The sequence below is a fragment of the Styela clava genome, chromosome 5 (assembly GCF_964204865.1).
Source record: "Styela clava chromosome 5, kaStyClav1.hap1.2, whole genome shotgun sequence".
Taxonomy (NCBI): domain Eukaryota; kingdom Metazoa; phylum Chordata; class Ascidiacea; order Stolidobranchia; family Styelidae; genus Styela; species Styela clava.
The window spans coordinates 18,723,122-18,746,411 of NC_135254.1; the positions used below are offsets into that span (position 1 = coordinate 18,723,122).

The following is a 23,290-nucleotide window of genomic DNA, read 5'->3' on the forward strand; positions in this document are numbered from 1 at the left end:
CATGCGACATCCTACGATCACACATAATTCGACATGGTAGCTGCGAGAAACTGAGCCTGCTGGTCTCATACTTTTACAATTGAATAACAATCAGGTTTGAGTCTTATCATAACGAAGAAAGTGCTTTCGCAAATGTGTTTTCGAACATCGATAAGATTCTATCCCTTAGCTTTGGAAAATGCTAATTGCAAGAAAAACATACAAATATATCAGTATGAGCCGAATTTGACCAAGGTTTCTACCACCACCGGTACTTGGTTGAATGGCTTGGGCTCAAACTGAAGTTCTTGAATTACTTGTTCTGCTGTACTTTTTCGATCCTAATCCCTTGATAATATATATATTTCAAACATAATCTAGATAAGAAACTAACCAATAATTACTTTCATTAGCATCCCACTTATATTTACCAAAACAAATTGGAATACTCGCTACTTGAATGCGACTTTGCGACTTTTTTACTCGCTGTACATAATTATTAATTTGATACTGTACATAACTTTCGAACGCCAGTCGTCGGGTGCGGCACACGAAACCCATTTGCTGCGCTCGTCTAAAACAAAAACAGGTTCGCTAATTATCAAAACATTCCAAAAATCAACCAATTTTTATGGTCATCTCGGACGCCTCAATGGCGCATTATCGATATAAACGAATTATGGGCTCATGCTGCGACATTTTATTTACATCAAATAGAATGGGGGTATTTTCAAAACAATGGAACATGGCAAAAGCAACATTACATTGATTACTTTAGAACTGGTGCTTTGGCAGGTTCCTTCGTCAGAGAATGCGTCGCCGTCTAGTTGCCCTTTTAAATAATTACTTTAGAGAAGGTCAGGAAAATGACTGGTTGCCATTCAACTTTCATTTGTTTGTGGAATGTGAACGATTAGTTAGTCGGGTTTCCTTATTTACCTCAGCATAGAATATTGTAATATCTATAATATATATACCAACCACCAATATATGCTTGTCTTGTTAGATTTCTATTTAAAACGAAACGTAAAAATTTAACTAATGAAAGAAAATATAAGAAAGCAAATTGATTTTCATGAAAAAGTACATAATATAGGAAACGGGATATATTCGCAATTGAAAACAGGTACGAATATCGTACAAACGATATGAAGTGCAGAGATTTAATAATAAATTTAATTTGCAAAACACATATCTTAAAAAAGCAGAATGTCATGGATATATTGAAAGAAATTACGACAAACAGTAAGTATTATGCAGTAATTGCATTGCGTTACTTGAACTAAGCACATTGAATAACAATTCTCGGCAATTGCAAATCAGTGATACATATTATTCGTTTTTTTTTTTTGATTCTATCATTTTCTGCTTACCAATATATAACTATGAGCAATACAAGACACATTGAAATCAAAATTCAAATCGATTCGGATTTGGAATTGAAACAAACGTAAGTCAACGGTTCTGTACGGCAGATAGCCTAACACACGATATTATTTGGGCTTACTTGTCGCGGGGTCATGCTTTTATTCTTGGATTCCAACAGGCATGCCGCGTCTGAAAACGTGTACCTGCATATACCTTTTTCATATTAAACATAGAAATATTAAAAAACTGTTTGGTCTCACATATAAAACTATCGAAAGTCGTTTAAGTTGATTCCAATATTACCAAGTGCGATGCGTACATAATGTCAAATGGTATTATTCATGTTTGTGTGTCAGTGACTCCACATTATTGCGTAATAATAGTAACAATTGTCAGAACTGTAGCAGCGCTCAGCTGGTTGCCATTTTTTTTATTGCAATGGACATTTTCACCGATCAATGAATGATAAAACACAAATCATCATTTTGAAAAATAGCTAATATAAATAGTTTTTAATTGGTCAATTACAGTGAGTCATAGTAAAACTGGAACTTGATTTGCAAAAACTCTTTGCAAAGTTGGCTGGGTCCATTTTATTTTTACCTTTCGGCCAGTGAGCATTAATAACTTTACAGTTTACATCTTGCCAGGAAGCGTGCTGAATATTTTTTGCAGAGATACGCGTTATATTTTCCACATATCGCAACTCTCCTTTGTCATAAATTTATTTTGACCTTCTACGTTGTTACCAGACTTAATACCAGCAATCTACGTTTCGTACATATTCCAATTCGAGGTTATTATTCATACTTGACTCTCATTCTCTTCTGCTGAAATCTCTTCTATTACTAACGGATTTTCGCCCAAAAGCCAATACGTTGTTGTTTTCCCTTTCCCCTTCAGTTCTATTTCTCCTCGAAGTTCCAGATGAAAGGATCCGAATCTGTCCAGCAGATTTTTCGTCGATTGTGAAACATGGATCAACAATGCTATAAATAGAAGCATATTACATTAATTCTTTAGCTATCCGAATAGTTATAATATATTATTATATAGTATTCTTAGTCTGATCGTGGGTGTGGCGAGATGTACATTGATTGATATCTGTATATTGCTGTCAGATAAATAATAAAGAGCTAATGGGCCCAAGATGGTCTTCACTGAAACGTTTGAATAATTACGTCATTATTTGTTTTTATCCAGAATAGACAGGTATAGATCTTATCAATTCAAATTGTCCTAAATTGCGACACAAACTATGTGTAAACAAATAAATAAACTTTCACCGCAAGTCGCAACGGCAAATGTTTTGATGCGAGTTGTTTGTTTGTATATTTTTTAACTTGATTTTTTATTCTGTTCTTCACGCATTTAACACATGCTGTTAGTTAGACATGCTGTCATGACTTATCGGGTATCACGATTTGAAATAATTTTAGCTCATTGTGGTTTAAAAGCTATTTCTCAAATTTTGACATGTGTATAGTAGACCGCATGGATTTTGACGACTGTACAAATTGGATTTATCTATTACAGTGAAAAAGGAGGCAAACGGCAATATATTACCACCAAAAACTTACGTAGTCCATTCGACTCCATCCTTGAAGCAGTGTTCACTGTGTCTCCAAACAAGCAGTATCTTGGCATCTTCAAACCAACGACGCCAGCGCAGCATGGTCCTGAAATAAGTCGATTATATACTCATTTTTTTACCAAACATTCCTTAGTTCGGATTTGAATAGGTATATGGGCATGCAAACGAACATATTTTCATAGCATATCATGTCCTATTAGGTCAACATATCTGCAACAAAAGATGCACAATCGAGAGATTGTATATTAGATTCTCGTAAGTGGAGCTTTTCATATCGTTGTCAAATAATTGGTATTTGTATAAATGAAATTATAATATTATACCTGAATGTATGCCAATTCTCAATTTGATTTGTTCCCCGTTTCTATGGCGTATTTTAAAACTGTTGACCGCGCTCAAGAGTGCCAACGAAGTTCTTGCTATTTCTGCGGCATGCCTGATTCCATTGCGCTCGGGTAAACCAGAGACAAGCATGTAAGCATCTCCAATGGTTTCGACCTATAGATAATTGAAGTAACTACTATTTTATTATTTACTTTTTTGGTATAATGAGTAAACAAATCAAAGAGGGTATTCAAATATATGGGTTTTTCTAAAGTAACTCATGTAGCTTCAGCATAGTTTAGCTGATAATTATGTCGAGGTAAAAGTTAGTAAATTGCTTTCACTCCGTACCTTATAAACATCAAAATTATCAATGATAGCATCGAAGCAAGTGTACAAATCGTTCAACATGTCTACGACTTGCATTGGTGTAGATGTAGCTGATAATTGAGTGAATCCGACAATATCGGAGAAAAAAATGGTGACGCTTTCGTATGCTTCGGCTGGTACAGCATCTCCTCGCTTCAATCGATGAACAACTGGACTGTAGAGGCGAAGGAAATTTATTAATCAATGATTATGAGTATTAATGCCACACGTACAAAATAAACAATTATGTTGTGTCCAAGGGTATCCTTATTTGTTTAGTTGGACTGCTAGGTATACAATATCCGAGTAATTACCGATTTCTATCAGTTATCAAAGTAAAACTTACACTGGAAGCATCTGATATAACAGATCATCTGCTTTCCTCTTTTCTTCTAAGTAAGCAGCTGTTCTTTCTTCGACCAATCCTTCCAAGTTGGTGGCATACTGTTCCATTCTCGATAACAAACTGTCCAGCAAATTTCCTGGATTTCCCCTGGACAAAAGTGAATGTCAATTTCACATTGTTCATACAAGAGGATAGGCAGCGAAATTGAAAGTGATGGCATTCGCTAAAACAGAGTCATGGCTGATTAGCGACCATTAATCATTCAATTTCTGACAATTCAAACCGGGGAGTTTGTTCCCCTCTAGCTAAAATACCAACTGTTATCAAATTTGAAGCCAATCGTGGTCCACAGTACAAAATACGCTGATACACTATAATGATTTCGATGTTTAATGCTGCGAACTAAATAACAAATTGTAAAAAAATTTCATACTTGTTGAATCGCTTTATTATTTCTTTTGATTCTGTAAAGTCAGGTCTTTCAGCCGGGTCTTCACTCCAACAGCGTTGTAGTAAATGACAAAATCCTTCACTGAGTGCATCGAAGTCCACAGACGGTCGAAAGTAAGGATAGTATCCATTACGCACTTTAGTGAATATCTCTGATAAGAAAATATATAATTAATTTTTTACGAGTTTTATTTTTCCATATTTATGTTACTTCAATTTTTTACAAAAATGTAGCTTCCTAACCTTTAGCCGAAAGTTGCATTCCATCAACATAAAAAGTACCCTTTCGAAGTGCAATCTCGTGCAAAATAACCCCGAAGCTGTAAACGTCGCCTTTCTGAGTTCCACTAGGTGGTGCTGAAGCCATTCTTAGAAGCTCGGGTGCGGTCCACAATTGCTCTGTGAAATAAAATACAGCTTTTAGCAAATTTAATAAGATTTTGGACGAACAATAAATGCTATATTGCTTTTACTTCGATGAGACGAAACTTGCCCTCACTAACATTGGAATTTTAGGTCAAAAGTTATATGAAAATTATGAGTGATTCGTGTATTTCTAGATATAACGACGTAAAAATATAGGACCAAATATCGCTAAGGACCTTTAAGTTAATGATAACATGGCTCTGGGCATCAATTTTATCATATGACAATACAAATTTCACGCTAGGAAATATACGCCAACAAAAAGTCCAAATGGCCTTAAATTGGATCAGGTCCAATAATTCTTAGTTAATATCAATAAACTGTTGATATAAGATCTGCAGATATAATGATACTGTTTAGATTAATTGATAATAATAACATAAACCTAGAATACGTACTCGTTGTTAGACACAATAGGTCATAATAGATGAAAAAAGTCAATCGAAGTTTAATTAAAAGAACAAGCGTTTCATAATTGATTCACTGCATTTGTGTGTATTTGGGTAAGGTTTGAAATCATATCTGAAAATGAGTAGCTTCCTCAGAAATATGTTATTGGTAGAAACAACTGTAAAGTTCTTACTTGCATAAAATTGGTCAAAGTCTTCGTAACATGGTACGGAACGGAAAGATGCCAGCCCGTAATCAGTAATTTTGAGAACGAATCTTGAATCAACAACACAATTTGTAGACTTTAGATTTCCGTGTGAATGAATAGCGCTTCCGTGCAAAAAGCTCATTCCTATAAACAACACAAAAAACTGTTTTATGTAATTAAATTAACCATTTGTTGAAGATAACAAAAAACGCTCGCTGAAACGAACGATAAAAGCACGAAATGAGCGCCCCGAGCGTTTATTTGGCTTTTGATTGCATCTAAAAACTTAAATATTTCGAATTTCAAAACGCCGATACTTAGAGACCCAGCTCTCTAATTTAGGGTAATTTTAGTCGAAGAATATTATATGAAAGAGTCTCGCATTGTTTTTTGTCGTTTCCATACATTTTATGAAATGACTCGAGAGTTGGGATTACCTATTTGTGTTTAAATACTTTACACATTTTATTTAATATTAATTTTTTAATTTGATATAGCTTATTTTGATTAAAATGTTATAAATTTTAAAACTTGGGAGAATTTGCCTCTAAGCTGGTCAACGGAGCGGGCATTGAAGGTCTAATGTTTATTAATGTACATATTTACTGAAATGTCTATAAAGGAATCCATGAAATCAAAATGCTATAAAGACCCTGTAAAATATTGGTGGGATTTGATTTTTCTTTTCAAAAACTGGCGTTTTCAAGAATCGAACTGTTTTTCAGAAATGCCTTATTTACTACCATAACAAATTGCTTAAAGGTGGTCTTCGTGTTTTCTGTATCAGATTCTAGGAGCTCACTGAGTTATACATAATTGTATTCTATCTATGTCCTGCCCTGCGGAAATATGGGAAGAATGTATAATAAACAAAGCGACGTTGTATTATTTCTTAAAAAACGAGATAACGCCATCGTTATGTTGACGATTCTAAAAAAATTTAATGAACAATTTGCGAATCAATATTTACAATAAATTTATTGGTATATCAGGTAAAAAAGGCGATCTAATTATCGATTGGAATGGTTTACTCATCGAGATACATTTTTTTTTAAAATATAACAATCTTCATTTTAAATTTATAGTTATTTTAAAATTCCAAAAAACTTTTAATCCTGCTATAAGCGAATCCTTAAAATTATGGAAATGGTTTTTTAAAATGATATCTTGTTGCTACTCTAAATGGAGTAGGGATGATTTTGTATGTCTTTTTTTATTACATATTCTTTCTCTTAACCGTGTATGACCCTTTCACCTTGTATATTACAAATAAATATTTGTTTTATATCACATTATCTGACAAAGCACATTTTTGCTATCTATCCTAGTTCATCCGATTTAGGGGCGTGTTGAAAAATGCTTTTTAAGCAATATTATTTGAAGAAATACCGGTATACACTGTACAGGCTATTACTTTTGATTTTTGTTCGATGTATAAAAACCATAAAGTATTTGTTAATTACCCTTTAGTTTAAATTTTCGACAGGAAAAACATTTATGATTAATTCAATCGTTTGACAAATTATTTGAACGTGATAAAGTTTTTTTTTTGTGTTTCAGTACAAAGTTACCCATGTCTTCATATGATGTTATAGTATTCTCAAAATTATGAAATGAGTTTAATTTTATTTACAAACCAACATACCTTTTACAACATCGTTCATGAGTGAATATCGGAACATCCAATCGAGTTGAATTTCATCGTTCAACAGAATATCTCGCAAACTTCCTTTTGGACAATATTCGGTCAAAACACATATACGAGGTGGATCAACACATGCTCCCTCAAATCGAGTCAAATGGTCGTGAGTGATGTCTCGCATCTGAATAGAGAAATAACAGTTTGGCTTGAGGATAAGGCAATAATAGTTATGAAATAAAATAAAATAACGGATAAATGTTTGAAAAATCAGAGATCCCCATCCCTATACGATAGGCCGCGGTCTTGTGGGCTTTCTTCTCCACTGGTGTAAATAAAAATAAAAAATCCTATCCTATATTGCGTATTAGACGGGGTTGAGAAATGGATGCCTATACTGTAATCAAATTTGTAAGGGAAAGGAATAGCACGAACGCTTAATATGAGTGTACTCGAATTATAGAAAAAAGATAAGACCCTTTCCAATAAAATAAAAATTTCTTACGTGTTTAAGTTCCATTTGTAAACTTCTTGTAAGCTCCACTTTCTTTCTATTAGTGAGTTTGATCATCACTAGTTTTCCCTGTAATGATTTGGAAAAATGTAGATTAATTAGTAGTGCAATTCAATAAATGGAAATGTTGTTGAATAAAATATTTTTTTCCACATATAAATACCACAAATTCCACCGTGCCGAACGGTAATGTATATTCGATTGTATTGAACTTGACCGCGGTTCACTTCGACAATACCGATTCCTGATTTTACCGCATGCTCGTTTAGTTATATAAGATTTCTTTAACTACCGATTATAACGTCGTTAAAAATTCCGATCTGCTTGGATTGTATCCACTGTTTTGATGTGATTAATCATATTAGGGTCACGAGGTCAACTATAGACCACTAATTTTGTAGGTAGGTGGCATTCAAAGAATCAATATGCAAATTCGACGGAAAAATTATGTTGCACATTGCCATTTCAGAGTGCTAGTCAAAACAATTTGAATTCTAGTTTGAATAAACAAATATATCTTTATCAACACGATCTATAATAATATCGACAAATATAATTTACTCATTATAATACTTCATGCACATATGCATTTTTGCAAGTTCAGTGTAGGATTGTATCAATGGACCTTTGTCGACATCCGATACTAAATACGACTATCATCAAAATGTTTCTCATTCCCAAACTTCGATAAAAGTCATCAAAATGCAATATTATATCTTGTAAGACGAGAATTCGCATTTTTGAACTGTGAAACATAGAATCATGTAACGCATACGATGGCTGAGTTTAGTTGATCTGAAATATTATTTTTTTTAACCCTTTTTATACGCTAATCGGTATAAGGAGAATATAGTGATGAAGCGGTTTATTACGCAAAAAATTTAAAGACTTCGAGCATATTTATTTCTTACCTTGTACATTCCGAGAGTGGTGCAAGTTCCACCTGTACGGTCACTGATCAATGATCCGGAACTGGTTTTTCTTTGCTGAAATTTTAAGTTGTAAATAAGTTTATTTAGTGATAGATTGAAATTATTTACCAAAATTATAATTTACTAAAAAATATTAAAACATATTCAATTATAGTCTGAAATATTGAACAGATTCTGAAAAGAGTCGAATGGAAAATGTCAAATATTACAGCAGTACTACTGATACCAAATTCAATAGTAATGACTCGACAGAAAAACTAACAGAAATTTATTAAATAAAATAAATTTGAGTTATGGAACTGCCTTAGTATTCATATCTTTTGTGTTATAACTTTATCGAGAAAGTCACACTTTCTTACTTTCTCATAAGATATGTACGTGCACAGATAAAAACTATTGTGTGGCATACTCATTTCATAACAATTGACTTCATTTTTGACATTTTTCAACCCTTTTACCTCTCAGGTTCGCATGCAATAACGAAATGAAACAGTTTTGATATGAAAAAATATCGCAATAAGTGTGAAATATTCACCATAACCACTGCCGTATATATGACAAAAAGTATACAATATTTATTGTATTCATACGCCCTTTATACTCATGCATAGTTCATGTCTCTATCTTTTAGCATCATATTTTGATAAGCAAAGACCATCAATACATCAAACACAGACTCCATATTTATTCAGTTGTTTCGTACCGAGTTAAACAGACATCGCTCATATTTTGTTGTTTGTTGACCAACGGCTTTTTTTTTTTTGTATCAGAAAATGACGAAAATTGTATTTTAAACCATGATCCAAATAATCGTGCCGATTTTAGTACTGTTCGGAAGTGGTGTATTGAAATGATATCGAAAAAATAAATCGTCTTTGAATTTTTCAAGTCAAATAAAAGGTCATTGTTACAAAAGATCAAATATTTATTAGTCTTGCAAAAATAAAACGTTAACTGGATAACCGTCTAATATTTTTCCGGCAAATATCTGACGGGAGAATGGCAATTTTGTTGAAACACGTAAACAGAGCAACAAACAAATAAATAAATACGGACGTTAGCGACAAAATGTTACAGTTTTACGGTAACTGCAAAACCGTTTTAACAAATCGAAAGATCTTTGAGATATCGGCAAAACTTTTGTTTTTTACATTTAAGTGCTAAATACATCGAAATGCTTTTATTCACCATAGTTAGATCCATGCGTTTATTATTTTGAGTTAACAATAGAATACTACCATACATGATCGCTTCACCTGTTACTTTCACCATGTGCATTTTTCACCTTTATTCACCACCACGGCGCCACCCCTATTTTAAGCTTACTATACCTCAGCATCGTCCACTCTATTGCTCCATTTTCGTGAACGGAACTTTTTAGGACGCCTGTGATTTCGCTTAGATGAAACAGTAGGAGTCAAAGGAGGCACAGCAAAAGACATCACCTCTGCTAAAGACAAATCGCTTCCAGCAAAATCGATGGTGTTGTTTCTTCTTGGAGTTTGAGGTGTAACTCTGTAGTCTGCACCGCCTCCAAACACTCCTGGTGTAGGTCCGTTTGCCATATTTGATGTTCCGTCGTTTACCCATGTGATGTCGCACCAGAGTACCCTCCACAACTGACTTTGTAATTCTTTGGTCAGTTTGTATTTTCTGTAAAAGTTTAATAGAACATTGTATAAAATCCTAAGTTGAGGCATACATTAGAATACTTAAGAATGTGCTATTTTAAATGTATTCATTAACGCGATGTAGTATGTATAAACATTACTATCAAAGGTTTTCTAATACTTCAAGATAAAAAGTTTATACATAATTAAAAGATCAATGAAATATTGTTTAATATAATTTCGTCACGCGGTTTATATCTTCGTTTATATATTTATATTTGTTTATTAAGAGGTTTTACAATTTCCAATTTAACGTCACATCGGCGTTACAATATAAATATCAAAATAAACTGATGCAAAGAAACATGAATATATTTCCAATATATATGTAATATACATACCTGTAGGCATTGATAGAAACTATTGCGACCACTGCAGCTAAAGATACAACGGAAATCACGACCGCTTCCGTCACTGTCAGTCCTAAATGAAGCATTAAAATTTGCAACGTTTTAGATAGTTGTACATGTATGGTTATATGTTGTGTAAGCTGACATTTTCAGCCTATACACTCACGTATTCAAAATAAACTGTCAAAATGTGTTTTGTATGATTGATGTTTTTCTATCACACCGACGTATTTAATATTATATGTGTCTGATGCCTTTTGCCACAAAATTCCGAAATTATATAATGGAACATTCCGGTTTGAATTCTGATAACGATTTATCTATATGTTCGAAAAAACGGCAAGGAAATGTGTATATTTGATTTTTTCAGAATTTAAAATAAATATCATGTCAAATTTTGACGACAAAAAATTTATGTCATTTTTTGTTGATTTTTGTGAACTGTTGTTGCCTATCCTAGTGTGAAAGTTATTGCAATGAAGGCGTGGCCACACAAATTTTTTATTCACATTTGAACGAATTTATCGACTATCATAATGATAATATTGTATTCGAAATTTAAGGCTAAATGTGTACTTAATGTTACACTCGGACTGAACCATATGAAATTCTAAACGAGTAATTTAATGTTATTATTTTTGAATAGTTTCAATGAAAAAGAAAGTAAATTTTTGAATTTCGCAAGTTCCAGGAAAATGCCTACTTTGCTTCTTGCACTTTCCACCCGAAAATCCACAAACTGGTACATCCGGAGGTGGTGTACCGGAAGGCCAATGTGCCGCCATTTTTGGTAGTTCTCTGTAGAATTCGGTGTCTGAGTTGTACTCACCAACGACGACAAATTGTCCTGTAATTTTTAATTCGTGAAAATAAATGGCGGTCACAAAATCTTTATAATTAACTTTTTTCTACGCAATTACAAAAATGTATCTAAATAATTTTTCAAACGGTGTTTTAAAATATTAAGTATTTTGTATCCAACACAATTGATTATTATAAAATTACCTTGACTTTAAATACCTAGTAGACTAATTCAAATGACATGAAATTTTTTTTTATCAAAAACTATGCTAATCGAAAAAAAATGGACTTTTTTATTATTTATCTTACCCTGAACTGGATCCAAATCTAAAATATCAAAATCAATTTTTCTGTCTCCGTTATTGTTCATCGACATTTTCCCTGTCACACCTGAAATAGAATATTTTAAAAAATGATATAGGGGAAATTATAAGAATTAATCAGTTTCAAAAAATTTGTAGAAATGGAAAGTAATTAATTATTTTGGAATTTTTTTTTAAACGGTATATCATCTGGGTAAATATGAAATAGTTTATCGAATTCAAATTTAAAGCAAAATCGAAATTATTCACAGTATATTTGAATCTAATAACTAAATGTAGTGTGTAACATTCTCGAGTAACGATTTCTAGAGATGTCTGTGGTACCTCTATGCCTAACAACATTTTCTCATTTTTCACGCTTATGAGGAAGATATGGTAAACAATTTTTATGGCATTTTCATAACTACGAAAACTTGTTGGGACAACACTATCTTGTCTTGTATATATAAGGGTCAGTGCCCTAATGGGCTCAAAATACAGCAAAGATACCCAACTGTCGATGTCGATTTTTAAATTATAGTCAGCTCACCCACTCATCTTCAAAAACAGACCTACTTAACCCATAACATATTTTTCTCTTTGTAATATGATACAAAAAATAGTGAAGACGTTAAAACCACAATTTGATGAAGACGAAAAGTTTACCAAAAACAAACGATGATTGCGACCATATGGCTTCGTAATATTATTACATTCCCCATTTAGTGAAGTCGTTGTATATTTTACATATTATGCTTAACAGTGTAATTTTAGTGATTTTGAATTGCTTAGAGCAGTGTGTTTCAAGTTTGTTATACTTTATCTATTTTTGTCACGATGATCCCTTAAAGATTTCTCCCATTAGTTATGTTTACCCAGAATACAAGTTTCTAAATTGCACAAGTATGTATATTTTAAAATCTACGTTTCGTTAATATTGGAAGTTTGCTGTGCTGGTTGACTTTTAGTGTCACAGTATTACGTCTACACGTTCCACCAACGCAGCATCACCTCTAAAACAGGAATTCCTATTAAAATATATAGGTTCAATTAAGTCATCAGCAAAACTGGATTGTATATTACTTATTATCTAGTCCAGTTTGTAAATGTAGCCTGAGGTTTAGCTTTACACATTTTTTGTTTATTACTATAGTTTCAAAATTCGAAACAAATGTTTTATATTATAAATATATTTAGTTTTAAAAGTCATTCTAGCAGAATCAATTCATTTATAGAATAAATCAAAATTATAGAAAGAAATTTGAACAAAAATCACACGGCGAAAAAAGAGGAAATTTGAACAACATTTTACAAAACTAAATATAGATTGCCATTTTTTAACACAAATCGTCAAATTCAAAAACATTTGAGACATACGGTTCGTGCTGTATTCTGGCTATGTTTCCGATCCAAATGCCAGCCCGTATGTTATTTGAATTATTAACGACTTTGACATATACAATGTAGGTAAAAATACACATGCTTATCTCTTTCTTCACTAAAAAGGAAACTCTATACGAAAACTAAATTGTGCCTAACCTCAAACAATTTATCCTAAATATGGGTTCATCTAAGAGATTTTATGCAAAATAGACAAAAATACAACTTAAGGGTCAAAGTTAATCCTTAATCTTAAAAGATGAGTGTCAAGATATGCAAACCAATTTTATTAATAAATACAAAATACAATTTTAAATCTGAATGATCCTAAAATTGGTTACTATTTTAAACCGCTTTCATTTTCTAGAAATTATACCGGTGAATATCATTCTGTCTTTATTACAGATATAAATTCTACTCATGCGACTTGTGCTTATTTTGTAACTTTATGAAGCAGGAAATATCTTCAATATGGAGAATCTTTAGTAAATGAATTCAAATTAAATTGATAATTGTGATCTGAAACTAAAATACTTAGGGTGTTTGAATTTTTCAATTTTCTGGACTGTTTGGAATCATATGCAGAATATTATACATTAGAAGTCTAATCCTAGTCAGAAAATTGTCGGGTTCTTCAATTGAGAAAAAAAAAACTTTAACAACCTAATTTGTTGAAGTAATTTTTTAACATCAAAAGATTTCAATTTTGTGTGATAGAATTTCCAATATTTATATTCGATCGACATATTCTGTTGTATTTCACACAATAATAAATCACCTCAAGCACACCATGTGGTCTTGTGAACAACCTTAGCTTTTCTTATCTACAATATATATCTAATATTTAATACAGCATTATTAAATAATTTGAAATTAAGGACGTGGAATTTAACAATTTCAGCTGTGTGTGAATGCGTCGATGAAATCTCCATTAAAACATGCTTCACTACAACAATAAAAACCGCGACTAAATAGTAAAACGATACCTAGTGATGCCACATACCACTTTCCTTCAAGATTGACGTATCTACTTTCAATAAAAATAAACAAATATAAATTAAAAGCTTATAAAATCAGATAAATTCGGGAGATGGATGTAAGCAATGCAATTGTAGTTTTTAGAGGGTATGACGTAATAGAGTTCATGGCAAAATACATTTGGGGCGGGACAAAGGAGAGTTTCGTATCAAAAATCACTAGAATTGTTAAAGATCACATTCATTAAATTACAAGTTCGGAAAGATTATTTCTAATCTAGATTTTTTGTGAAAAATCGAAAGAGCAAAGCTCAAATATATATCTTCATTCTGTTCTCATAAATAAATTGCAGGACAAAATGTTTATATATATCTTAACATAATATTTTTTATAATGATATAATTCTGGATCAATTGTGATTCTGTTTCAAAAATAGCATATATATTGCTTCTATGACGTATTGCATAAACAATAATCCCGTTAAGGATAAGTTGATGACATAGCAAAACATAATTTGCGGTATTACATACGCATGTTAGGGTTGTCAGAAATAACCTATTCACTACTAGTGTTTATTGCTTTAGTGACGTTGCACATTACATGATAACATATACTAATCACTCATAGCGGAAATAACAATAAAAGTTTGTATACATACTGTATAATTTAAAAGTAATTTAGCATAAAAAACCATTGCAATGATACGTTTTTTTTATTTATCAATATTCAATAAAAATAACATTCGACTCATTCAATCTATACTAGTTGAGTGTGGAGTAAGTATCTCAGGATGAGATGGTGCTATTCATAAATCAGATTCCTGCACGAGGGTTACCAGAGATGTTTATCAACACATCAATAAACATATCCTGTGCTATATAGCAGACAAAATGCAAATTTCAAGTTGGCGAACTGCTGTTACTGCCGAACTGCTGTTACAGCGAAAAAATACCATAAAAGTAATCACTAAATTACTAAAAATAAATGTCCCACACTTTTTTAACACTGGTTATGCCTGCTATTTATATCTGCTAATATATTATTGGAGATGATATTTGATAGCAGACGTGAATTTCTCTAATTAACTTTTATTTTACAAGTAGGGGCTTCATATTCGTAGTTGTTATTTTATGTATGCTTAACATTTCTATTTCGTCTGTCATATGGTCAAACTTGCGCGAACTTCCGATTTGTATGGGAGTTGTATGCAGCGCAGTATACGCGCCGTGCCACGAGTAAAGGCCAGATATTTGTCAAGTTTGCAGTTACGCAGTGTTCTTTGAACTGTTGTTTGTGGCATTGTTTTGAGTTATTGCTATTTATTGGAAAGTTATTTAGGGTTTACCCTATTAGAGAAGAAAAAAGTGGTCAAATACGCACGTTTTATTGATACTACGACGCCAACCAGCAATTTCAAAATAGATGACGCGCAGTCGGCGTTCTTCATGTATTTTAATACTATGTCGTTCAAAAAACTTTGATTTTGCGATAAAAGGCACGTTATAATAACTTATTTCAGACAATTGAATTTACAGCACTGAGTAAAATTAAAGAAGACAGAGTAGACCTATACTCAGTTTTTATTATACCGATTCTCATTAAATACTAAACAAACTCGCACAAAAGCAAAACTGCGCAAAACCACTGGAGATCATGTTTTTTTATATTTTTATTTGCTACAAATAAGCCGTTTTTTGTTGAAAAATGAAACGTGACTAGAACCATGAAACCTATGCCTGGTGACGGAACAACGAAATTTCTATTGTGTATTGCATAAATAAACAAATACAAACACACAACTTCATGTGGTCATACTGAACTATCGAAATTCTTATGAGAAAATTAATATATTTCATGTATAATTGACTGACAGGCGATAATCATAATCGTTATGTAACGGACGTATACACAAATATTTCCCATTTACTCAGATTTCAAAATAATTTTTTTTGTCTGCAATTCCATTCTATCAAAATACCTGTTGTTTCAGTACGTCTTTGGACAATTTGTAATCGACTGATACAGCAATTCACTACTTATTCTAAAAATAGTTATTGAATACTTTGTTGTATTTATTGTGTCAAATTAAAAATATAATTTATAGCTAATTTATTCGTTACTTTGATTTGTTTCGATTTCATTTATACCGCTTAATGCTACGCTAGATGAATGAAATATAATATACATACCTTTGAACGATTTCCCCGCTATATAATTTTCCATGAGTCTAGTTCCATTGAGCGCAAACGACATAGCTTGCGCTATCATATCTTCAGTGTATCCTCCTCTACCAACCTCACCAAATCTCGCAGTAATGACATCATCAATACTCTTGTTTAAAATGTCGGCAACCATTAGCAAAGTATCGTGAAAAATAGCCGGGTACAGGTTTTTCTATTCAGAAGTAAATTAGGTATCATTAAATTTCTCGTATCAAGATAATTTTAGTATTGGAACATGATACTTAATTCAAAATGGCGATAACCGTTTTTCATGAATCATCAATTGAATACAAAATGGCGCAGCACGGTGAATAAAATCAGGATAATGGTTTACTAATTATTTGTAAACAGGCTTCTTGTCAAAACGTGCCAGAATTTCTGAGAAATATATAGGCTGGGCATCTTCGAGTATGACATAGAGCATAAACAAGTCTACAAAAACCTGTAAAAACAACACGCTGTTGTTGAAAATGGTCGCTTGTACATCTCCCAACAAGTGATGTATACATTTATTTCAAACGGCTTTTACTATTTCAAAAACCTTTATTGATCGAGTGATAAATAGTTCTACCAAATAGACGAACATTTGAAAAAAATATATACAAAAACCTCAATGCTCACGTAAATAGTATATTACGCATTGAAAAAAGCACAAAATATTTCCATATTGGCAATTATCATGATCAAAAAAATTGGTTCGACGACTTGTCATTTGCTGCGACTTGATATCAGTCTATATTTGAAGATCATCACAAAGACCACGAATTCGGCTGTTATGCAAGTTATGTAGGAGCATTTTATATTTGTTCAAAACTTGTTCTATCATATTTAAATGAATTAAAGAGTTATAACTCAAAGAGTTGGAAGAATAAAAATTGCAACACATCTTTTAGCATTTTTCTGATTGAATAATAGAAATCAGGAATTTCTACAAAAGAACTTGGAATTCAAAATAATTATCATCTTCCACAAGCATACCTGAAAATACTCCGATATCGTGGATGTTTGATATCTTGCCTGATCTGCTATCGCCTTTACTGTAAGTTCAACAATATCTTCATCTTCATTTTCAATCATCATGTTTCTGAAAAAATGAGCGGTGAGTGAATTTCATTTAGATAATATTAATATGATTTACATAGTTATTTTATTTGTTTTCTCACAAAGCTTTTGAAACGTGTGAATTCAAAAACACAAGATCAATAACTTACTTTCCAAGTCTGGATACAATCTCTTTCACGAAATGCTCGTACTCTTTACTTTCCTCTTTTTGTAGACGAATAATGAGGGAGGATTCTAAGCCTCTTCGCACAGCAGAATCCTGCAGAATTTGGGTATAAAAATTAATAGGTCTTTAATAACGATTATTTTATTTTGGAGTTTGCTGACTTGCAATAACACAACCACTACTTAAAGTCGACATCTGTTACAAAGTTTCCGAATTCAGTCACCTTTCAGATAGTCGTGAAATAATACTTTATACAATTTCACCACGTCTCACTTATATGTTTTCAGAATTTTCACAACAAAAATTTACAGAGGTTATTCGAATCACTAATATAACATTTTTTAATCAAATACTTACAATTTTATATGCTTCAAAAGTGAAGTTTAACATATCTTACGTTATGAAATGTTCCCGTATGGTCAGTCCACATCCAAGGTGTTGGTCCTAGTTTGTCTTCCAGGTCAATAATGACGTAGGCAAAATTTTTGTTCGAATATTCGTGTTCGTCAGCTTGACGAAGAAATTCGCGAACCACGTGATCAGCGGCGCTTAGTACGATGACTAAAAATGAATGGAGTGTTTTAAAAGTCTATAATTTGATTAGTCAACCACGGTATTTCTACCAAGAATGAATGTGCTCGGATATTTTTGTAGCATAGTCTGTAGGTACTCCTTCAAAAATTAAAAACTTTATCCAAAACTCAAAGAGGTAAAGCAATTTCAAATATCGTATCATTTTTGCATAGTAAAAAAGTCCACCCAATCTTGATATATTTTAATTTTAAATGATGTGAAGAAATTTTTCAGTTTTTGTGTTTTTTAGTCGTATCTAACTAATTATTTGAACACTTGTTTTCTATAGTATCCCGTGTTACGCCATTTTACTGTGTACATGCATACAAAATTAAACCTGCTTGATTTGCACGCTATTTTCTTGTATACGTTCTATTTTATCGCTTTGATTTATTTATGGCAAAACAAAGCGTTCCGTTAAAACTCATCGCATACCTGTCACAACACTAACCAACACTCAGGCGGAAAACTTCTGAAAGCCTGCATTTTCGAGATTCACAACCGCACAGTAAGTTTTATTTGAGATGATCCGGATTATTATGTCTCATTTGCACCGTAATTAAAGTACATATACGTCAAACGTCCTTATGATAACAATTTGTTACAGGTGTTTAATATCATATCATATACCAAGTATTTTGTGAATTGAGTCTCTGTAAGCCTTGCGTTGTCACTGACTTTTTTTGATAAAATTAAGATTAAACGGAGCAGTCCAACATGGTGAAGTTCAGATACTAGTTCAAAGATATTTTTAACACTCATCGTACTTACGATAAATCATTATAAATGATTTATTATCAAGTTATTGTTCTTTGTATAAACTCGTTGGTAGATTTTTTTTTTCAATTGTTTGTAAGTATGCGAAGATTAACTTTAAAATGATTAAAACAATAGCACGCAATGTAATGAGTGTTTATGTAACGTTATGCAACAGAAAAGGGCAATGAATGAGGTTACTTCAAATAAATATTGACATAAGTTTATACTTTCTGATTCACTCAAGAAATATATCGACTGAAATTAAACTATAGTCTTGCTCATGTTGAATTTCCTTCATTAATTCTAACTCAGATATTAGTTTGTGAATACAGATAAATGGTGATTAAATTTAACTATACTGTCATTTATCATAAGGTTATCTCAAAATCTGTTAAAGGGCAGTGGACAATCGGATTATATTAATCAAGATGGAGCAAACGAAAACTGTTTAAGCCTATAGTATAGTTTATTTTATTAGTTGCTAAAGATACCCTCAATCAACTGTTTGTGAACATGTTTCATATTCATTTCAAACACTTTTTTTTATTCATTGTTAGTTTTTGAGCAAAATTATTTAAGTACTTGTATTGGAGCCGTGTTGAATCATTTCATTATACTATACAGTATTTATACCGCCATATTTTTCTGCAGTAATGCATACGTTTCTAAACATGCATCACCAACTGAAAAATGGTGTAAGACTGAAGGTATGCGTGTGACTAGCTGATGTGCTATGGTCGGCATACATGGTCACGTTTTCTAGAATATGTCTGATAATAAAAATAATCCGTTAGTCATCATCATAATTTATTCAGGCTCGCCAATGTGAGGTAATCTGTCGGTCTAATCGTCATTGAAGTTTCCGGAAGAGCAACTCAACAGAAAAAATCCCGCCTATCATGATTTGTCTGAATATCGGGCAGTTGTAAACAAACAAAGACGACGTAGATTAAAAGTTTCATTCGATATATCTGTTTTATATTAACAAACATAAAACATCTCGTCTCAAACTCAAAATACATATGTCGCCGGGACTGAGCAGTTTTCAATGCAAATTTATTGTGACGAAACAATTGTTTTTGTGCCGTCATACTCAGTTGTTCCAACTATCTTTTGGCAGTTGTACTGACTGACTGGCCACGGAATGTAAGTTCTACTTGTGCTTATTATAATAGTGTTGAATTTTAATAGGTAAATTGTCGTCATCTATACCAGTTCGGATAAATCTTTTCAGACAAGCGATGCCGATTGATTTGCGTGACGGTTATGGTACTAGATCACACTTGTGTTTGTTGTCAGTTTATGTCGTGAGCCGACTTTGTTGCAAACATCAACAATGCCGACTATTACTTGAAGATATTTGAGTCTGTTGCCAACATCCACTTTCCATGTTTTCCGTCAATCAAAAGTTGCGAAAGATTAATATTTAGACCGTAGATTAAAACTACTTTCTGTTTAATCAAATTCACGTGAACTTAAGTTATAGACTGGTACTGTCATCAAGCAATGTGGGTTTTGCGGGAAATGACTTTAAACTACCACAAAGATTTTAACAGATTGTTATCTTAATGCAAATTTGCTTACATAAAGACGGTATCGATGAAGTATTGAACTCCATGCAAAATCACAAAATTTCCGTTTCGCAGTAAACGAAAATAAGCATTTCTTATCTTGATCCACACGTTGACGAAATGTCTCTAATGAGCAGGGTCGACTGTCTAAAGTTCCGTTCACGTGAGCACGATATATTTCTGCGAATAAGTTAATTTTTTTGTGCCGATAAAGTTGACTTATATTATGTGGTTTTTTATCGCAATTAAGAATGAATCGAGATAGTATTTTAAAAATCATATGAAGTTAATATCTATGAAAGAAAATGACCTAGAATTTTAGGGGGGAGGGCGTTGTATGAAAATTACTGCTTGGGGTGGATGCCGGGCATGCGGTTTTGTAATGGCTATGCCGCTCCAGGCATGTTCGAAAAATAATTTATATATATAGTGCCGTAATTTCAACAATATAGCAGTAAGTGCACTATACTATACAACCGATGTGCAGCTATTGCCAACAATGTTTTCCGATGTTTATGAAATTGTTAAGACTTTGTGATTCCTAACAAACAATTGAATGACCCACATTTTTCTTTTTTGCGACAAAATATGATATGTGACCCGATCAGAAAAAAGGCTCGCCATTCATGCCCGAGGTGCACATATCACATTCGTATGCATGTAATCTCTACGTTCTGATACATTGTCGATAAGAGATTTTGATCACCCGACCATTGGAATTCTAATCATTATTCAGCATTCTCAGGCGTTCAAATTTTTATCATGACTCGGCTTTTAATTGGAGGATTCCACGCACGCAATGTTTCTGTTTCGTGCGACTTCTAGTTTACATTTCAAGTCTATCTCTTAAATGTCGGAGAGGCTTAGTCTAAAAATCACAAACAGGAATGCAACCGGCAGATAAAATTTTTTGCAAAGTAATATTGATCTTGTGATAGGCCAATTGTCAATGCAAACTATGCTTTCTATATTCTAACCATTGGACACTTGCCGGTTCTGATTGAACTTAACCCGTTCTTCCCACCATTTACTTTGTTGGTTGAAATAATAGGCAAAAATCACAATGTGTAATTGAAGGGTAAAAGTTTCCCGGTTGCTGAGATGAAAAGACTCTGATAGGAAAGATAGTCACGGCATCAATTTGAGGATTAACAAAATTTGCTTCACATTTGCGCACGCGATCCAAGACGTTTACGCGTGCCATATTATTGGGCTATTATATGCTTTTACTACAAAAAGCGATCAAGCCGGGTGATAGAAAGCATATTATGCACTAACTGAGGTATCGATTTTATGATATCGGCAAATGTATTAAATAAATTAGGTTGCATTCATTCCAAGTGTAATTCAGCATTGAAGAATCGATCTAAAAATGTGAAATAATTTATCTAATTCTTTGCGTTGAGTTCTTGAAAAGTTGTAGATTTTTAATGAAGGGTACCACGAACAAAGTTACCTGTTTGTCGTTTCTTTTTTTTAAGTTTTTGTTCTAATTATTCATTATTATATCAAAGCAACATTAATACAACAGTTTTCTCATTACATTTAATATGCTATATATATATAAACTATGGAAAAGTTGACTATTTCAGTACCATATGTATAAGATACGTATATACATAACGGCGTAAATAATAAATAATTTATAAATAATAATTAAAGATAAAAATTTACGATAATATCTTTTGGGACGAAGTGAAAATGATAATCTTAATTCGGGGTGTATATTCAATTAAACAAAAAAAAATCGTATTGATACATCTCCCTTTCAGGCATCGGTAGTATCATATTCTCACAAAATTTCGACAGGGCTGTTTTTTATGCAAAGTTTTTCTGTTCAAAGTGGCATTTACGCTTAAGAATTTTTTTGTGATCGGCACTTTTTAATACTAGGATAAATATTCAAACTATGCATTTCAAATATATTTATAAAAATTCCAGATATAGAAAGTTATTTTTTCGAAAAAGAGGATGTGGATACTTTACTCGCGGTTAGGAGCTTTCGTGCCAATCCGTTATTACAATATGCAAATTTGCATCACCCACGAAGGCTACGTTACGTTTCATCCTAACAAGGTATTATTGAAGTCTTTATGTCGCGTGATGTAGTGTAATTACGTAAGAAATCGCAAGATTTAGGCGATCGAATTCAACTCAAATTAAAACCCTAATCCGCTGAATAAACGTCTAGGAACTTATGAAGACGATTTTGACGGTTCCTGGCACGCGAACAACAGAACGTTTAACGAACTACGCACGCAAACTTACTGAAACGAAGATGTAGATAGAGCAAATTCAGAGATGAATGCAAATAAGATTCAAAGACTATTACAAATTTGATCGAACAAAAGATATTCGACTGAAAGTTCACAGAGACTTAGTAGACCGCAAATTCAAAATGTCGCCTTTAACAGCCAATTAGTATTTCTCAAACATAGACTTCAGATTCGCATCGCTGATAAGACATGAACTTGATAGTAGTAAGACGTATAGGTCGGATGACATACAAAGACTGGGTCGTGGTAGAGTGTCTTCCTAAAAAGGGTTATCACTTTAACGCCATTAAATCGAATTTTCTTGTCAATATCATCTAATGGTTTCAACCCAAAAGGAAGAAACTTGAAAAAGAAAACTGGTTTTGAAAAATGAGGAAACATTTTATTGATTTTCAAACTCCTCTGATTTTTTAATAAAATACTTCGGTGAATATTTTTTCAAACTTTGATTATAAAACCATATTAAAAACATCTAATTTTATGCAATTTTTCAAATAATTTTAAAAAATTTAAACATTCGCCTTTTTGTTGTGAAACCCACGTTATAATGGAATGTATTTTTAGACCACGTTTTAAGAATATATTTATCACTACAGTATAAATTATGCACTAACTGAAGTATCGATTTTATGATATCGGCA

General features: G+C 32.5%; 1 protein-coding gene across 2 annotated transcripts in view; it reads right to left on the reverse strand.

The window, feature by feature from the left end:
* Positions 1–1,281: 1,281 nt before the first annotated feature.
* Positions 1,282–23,290, reverse strand: part of LOC120344329 (atrial natriuretic peptide receptor 1-like) — a 35,452-nt gene continuing 13,443 nt past the window's right edge. The window contains exons 5-23 of one of the 2 annotated variants that reach the window (XM_039413494.2): positions 17,868–18,031; positions 17,454–17,563; positions 17,221–17,326; positions 16,210–16,414; positions 11,670–11,750; positions 11,263–11,406; positions 10,551–10,632; positions 9,985–10,192; positions 8,519–8,593; positions 7,599–7,676; positions 7,100–7,277; positions 5,440–5,598; positions 4,674–4,829; positions 4,414–4,582; positions 3,981–4,127; positions 3,617–3,809; positions 3,265–3,439; positions 2,928–3,026; positions 1,282–2,336 (exon numbers count right to left, since the gene is read on the reverse strand). In XM_039413494.2, coding sequence (XP_039269428.2) covers positions 2,152–2,336; positions 2,928–3,026; positions 3,265–3,439; positions 3,617–3,809; positions 3,981–4,127; positions 4,414–4,582; positions 4,674–4,829; positions 5,440–5,598; positions 7,100–7,277; positions 7,599–7,676; positions 8,519–8,593; positions 9,985–10,192; positions 10,551–10,632; positions 11,263–11,406; positions 11,670–11,750; positions 16,210–16,414; positions 17,221–17,326; positions 17,454–17,563; positions 17,868–18,031 — 2,714 coding nt within the window. In that variant the 3' untranslated portion in view covers positions 1,282–2,151. Of the gene's footprint in view, positions 2,337–2,927; positions 3,027–3,264; positions 3,440–3,616; positions 3,810–3,980; positions 4,128–4,413; positions 4,583–4,673; positions 4,830–5,439; positions 5,599–7,099; positions 7,278–7,598; positions 7,677–8,518; positions 8,594–9,870; positions 10,193–10,550; positions 10,633–11,262; positions 11,407–11,669; positions 11,751–16,209; positions 16,415–17,220; positions 17,327–17,453; positions 17,564–17,867; positions 18,032–23,290 lie in introns of both variants that reach the window. The other variant, XM_039413493.2, reaches the window with a different exon arrangement.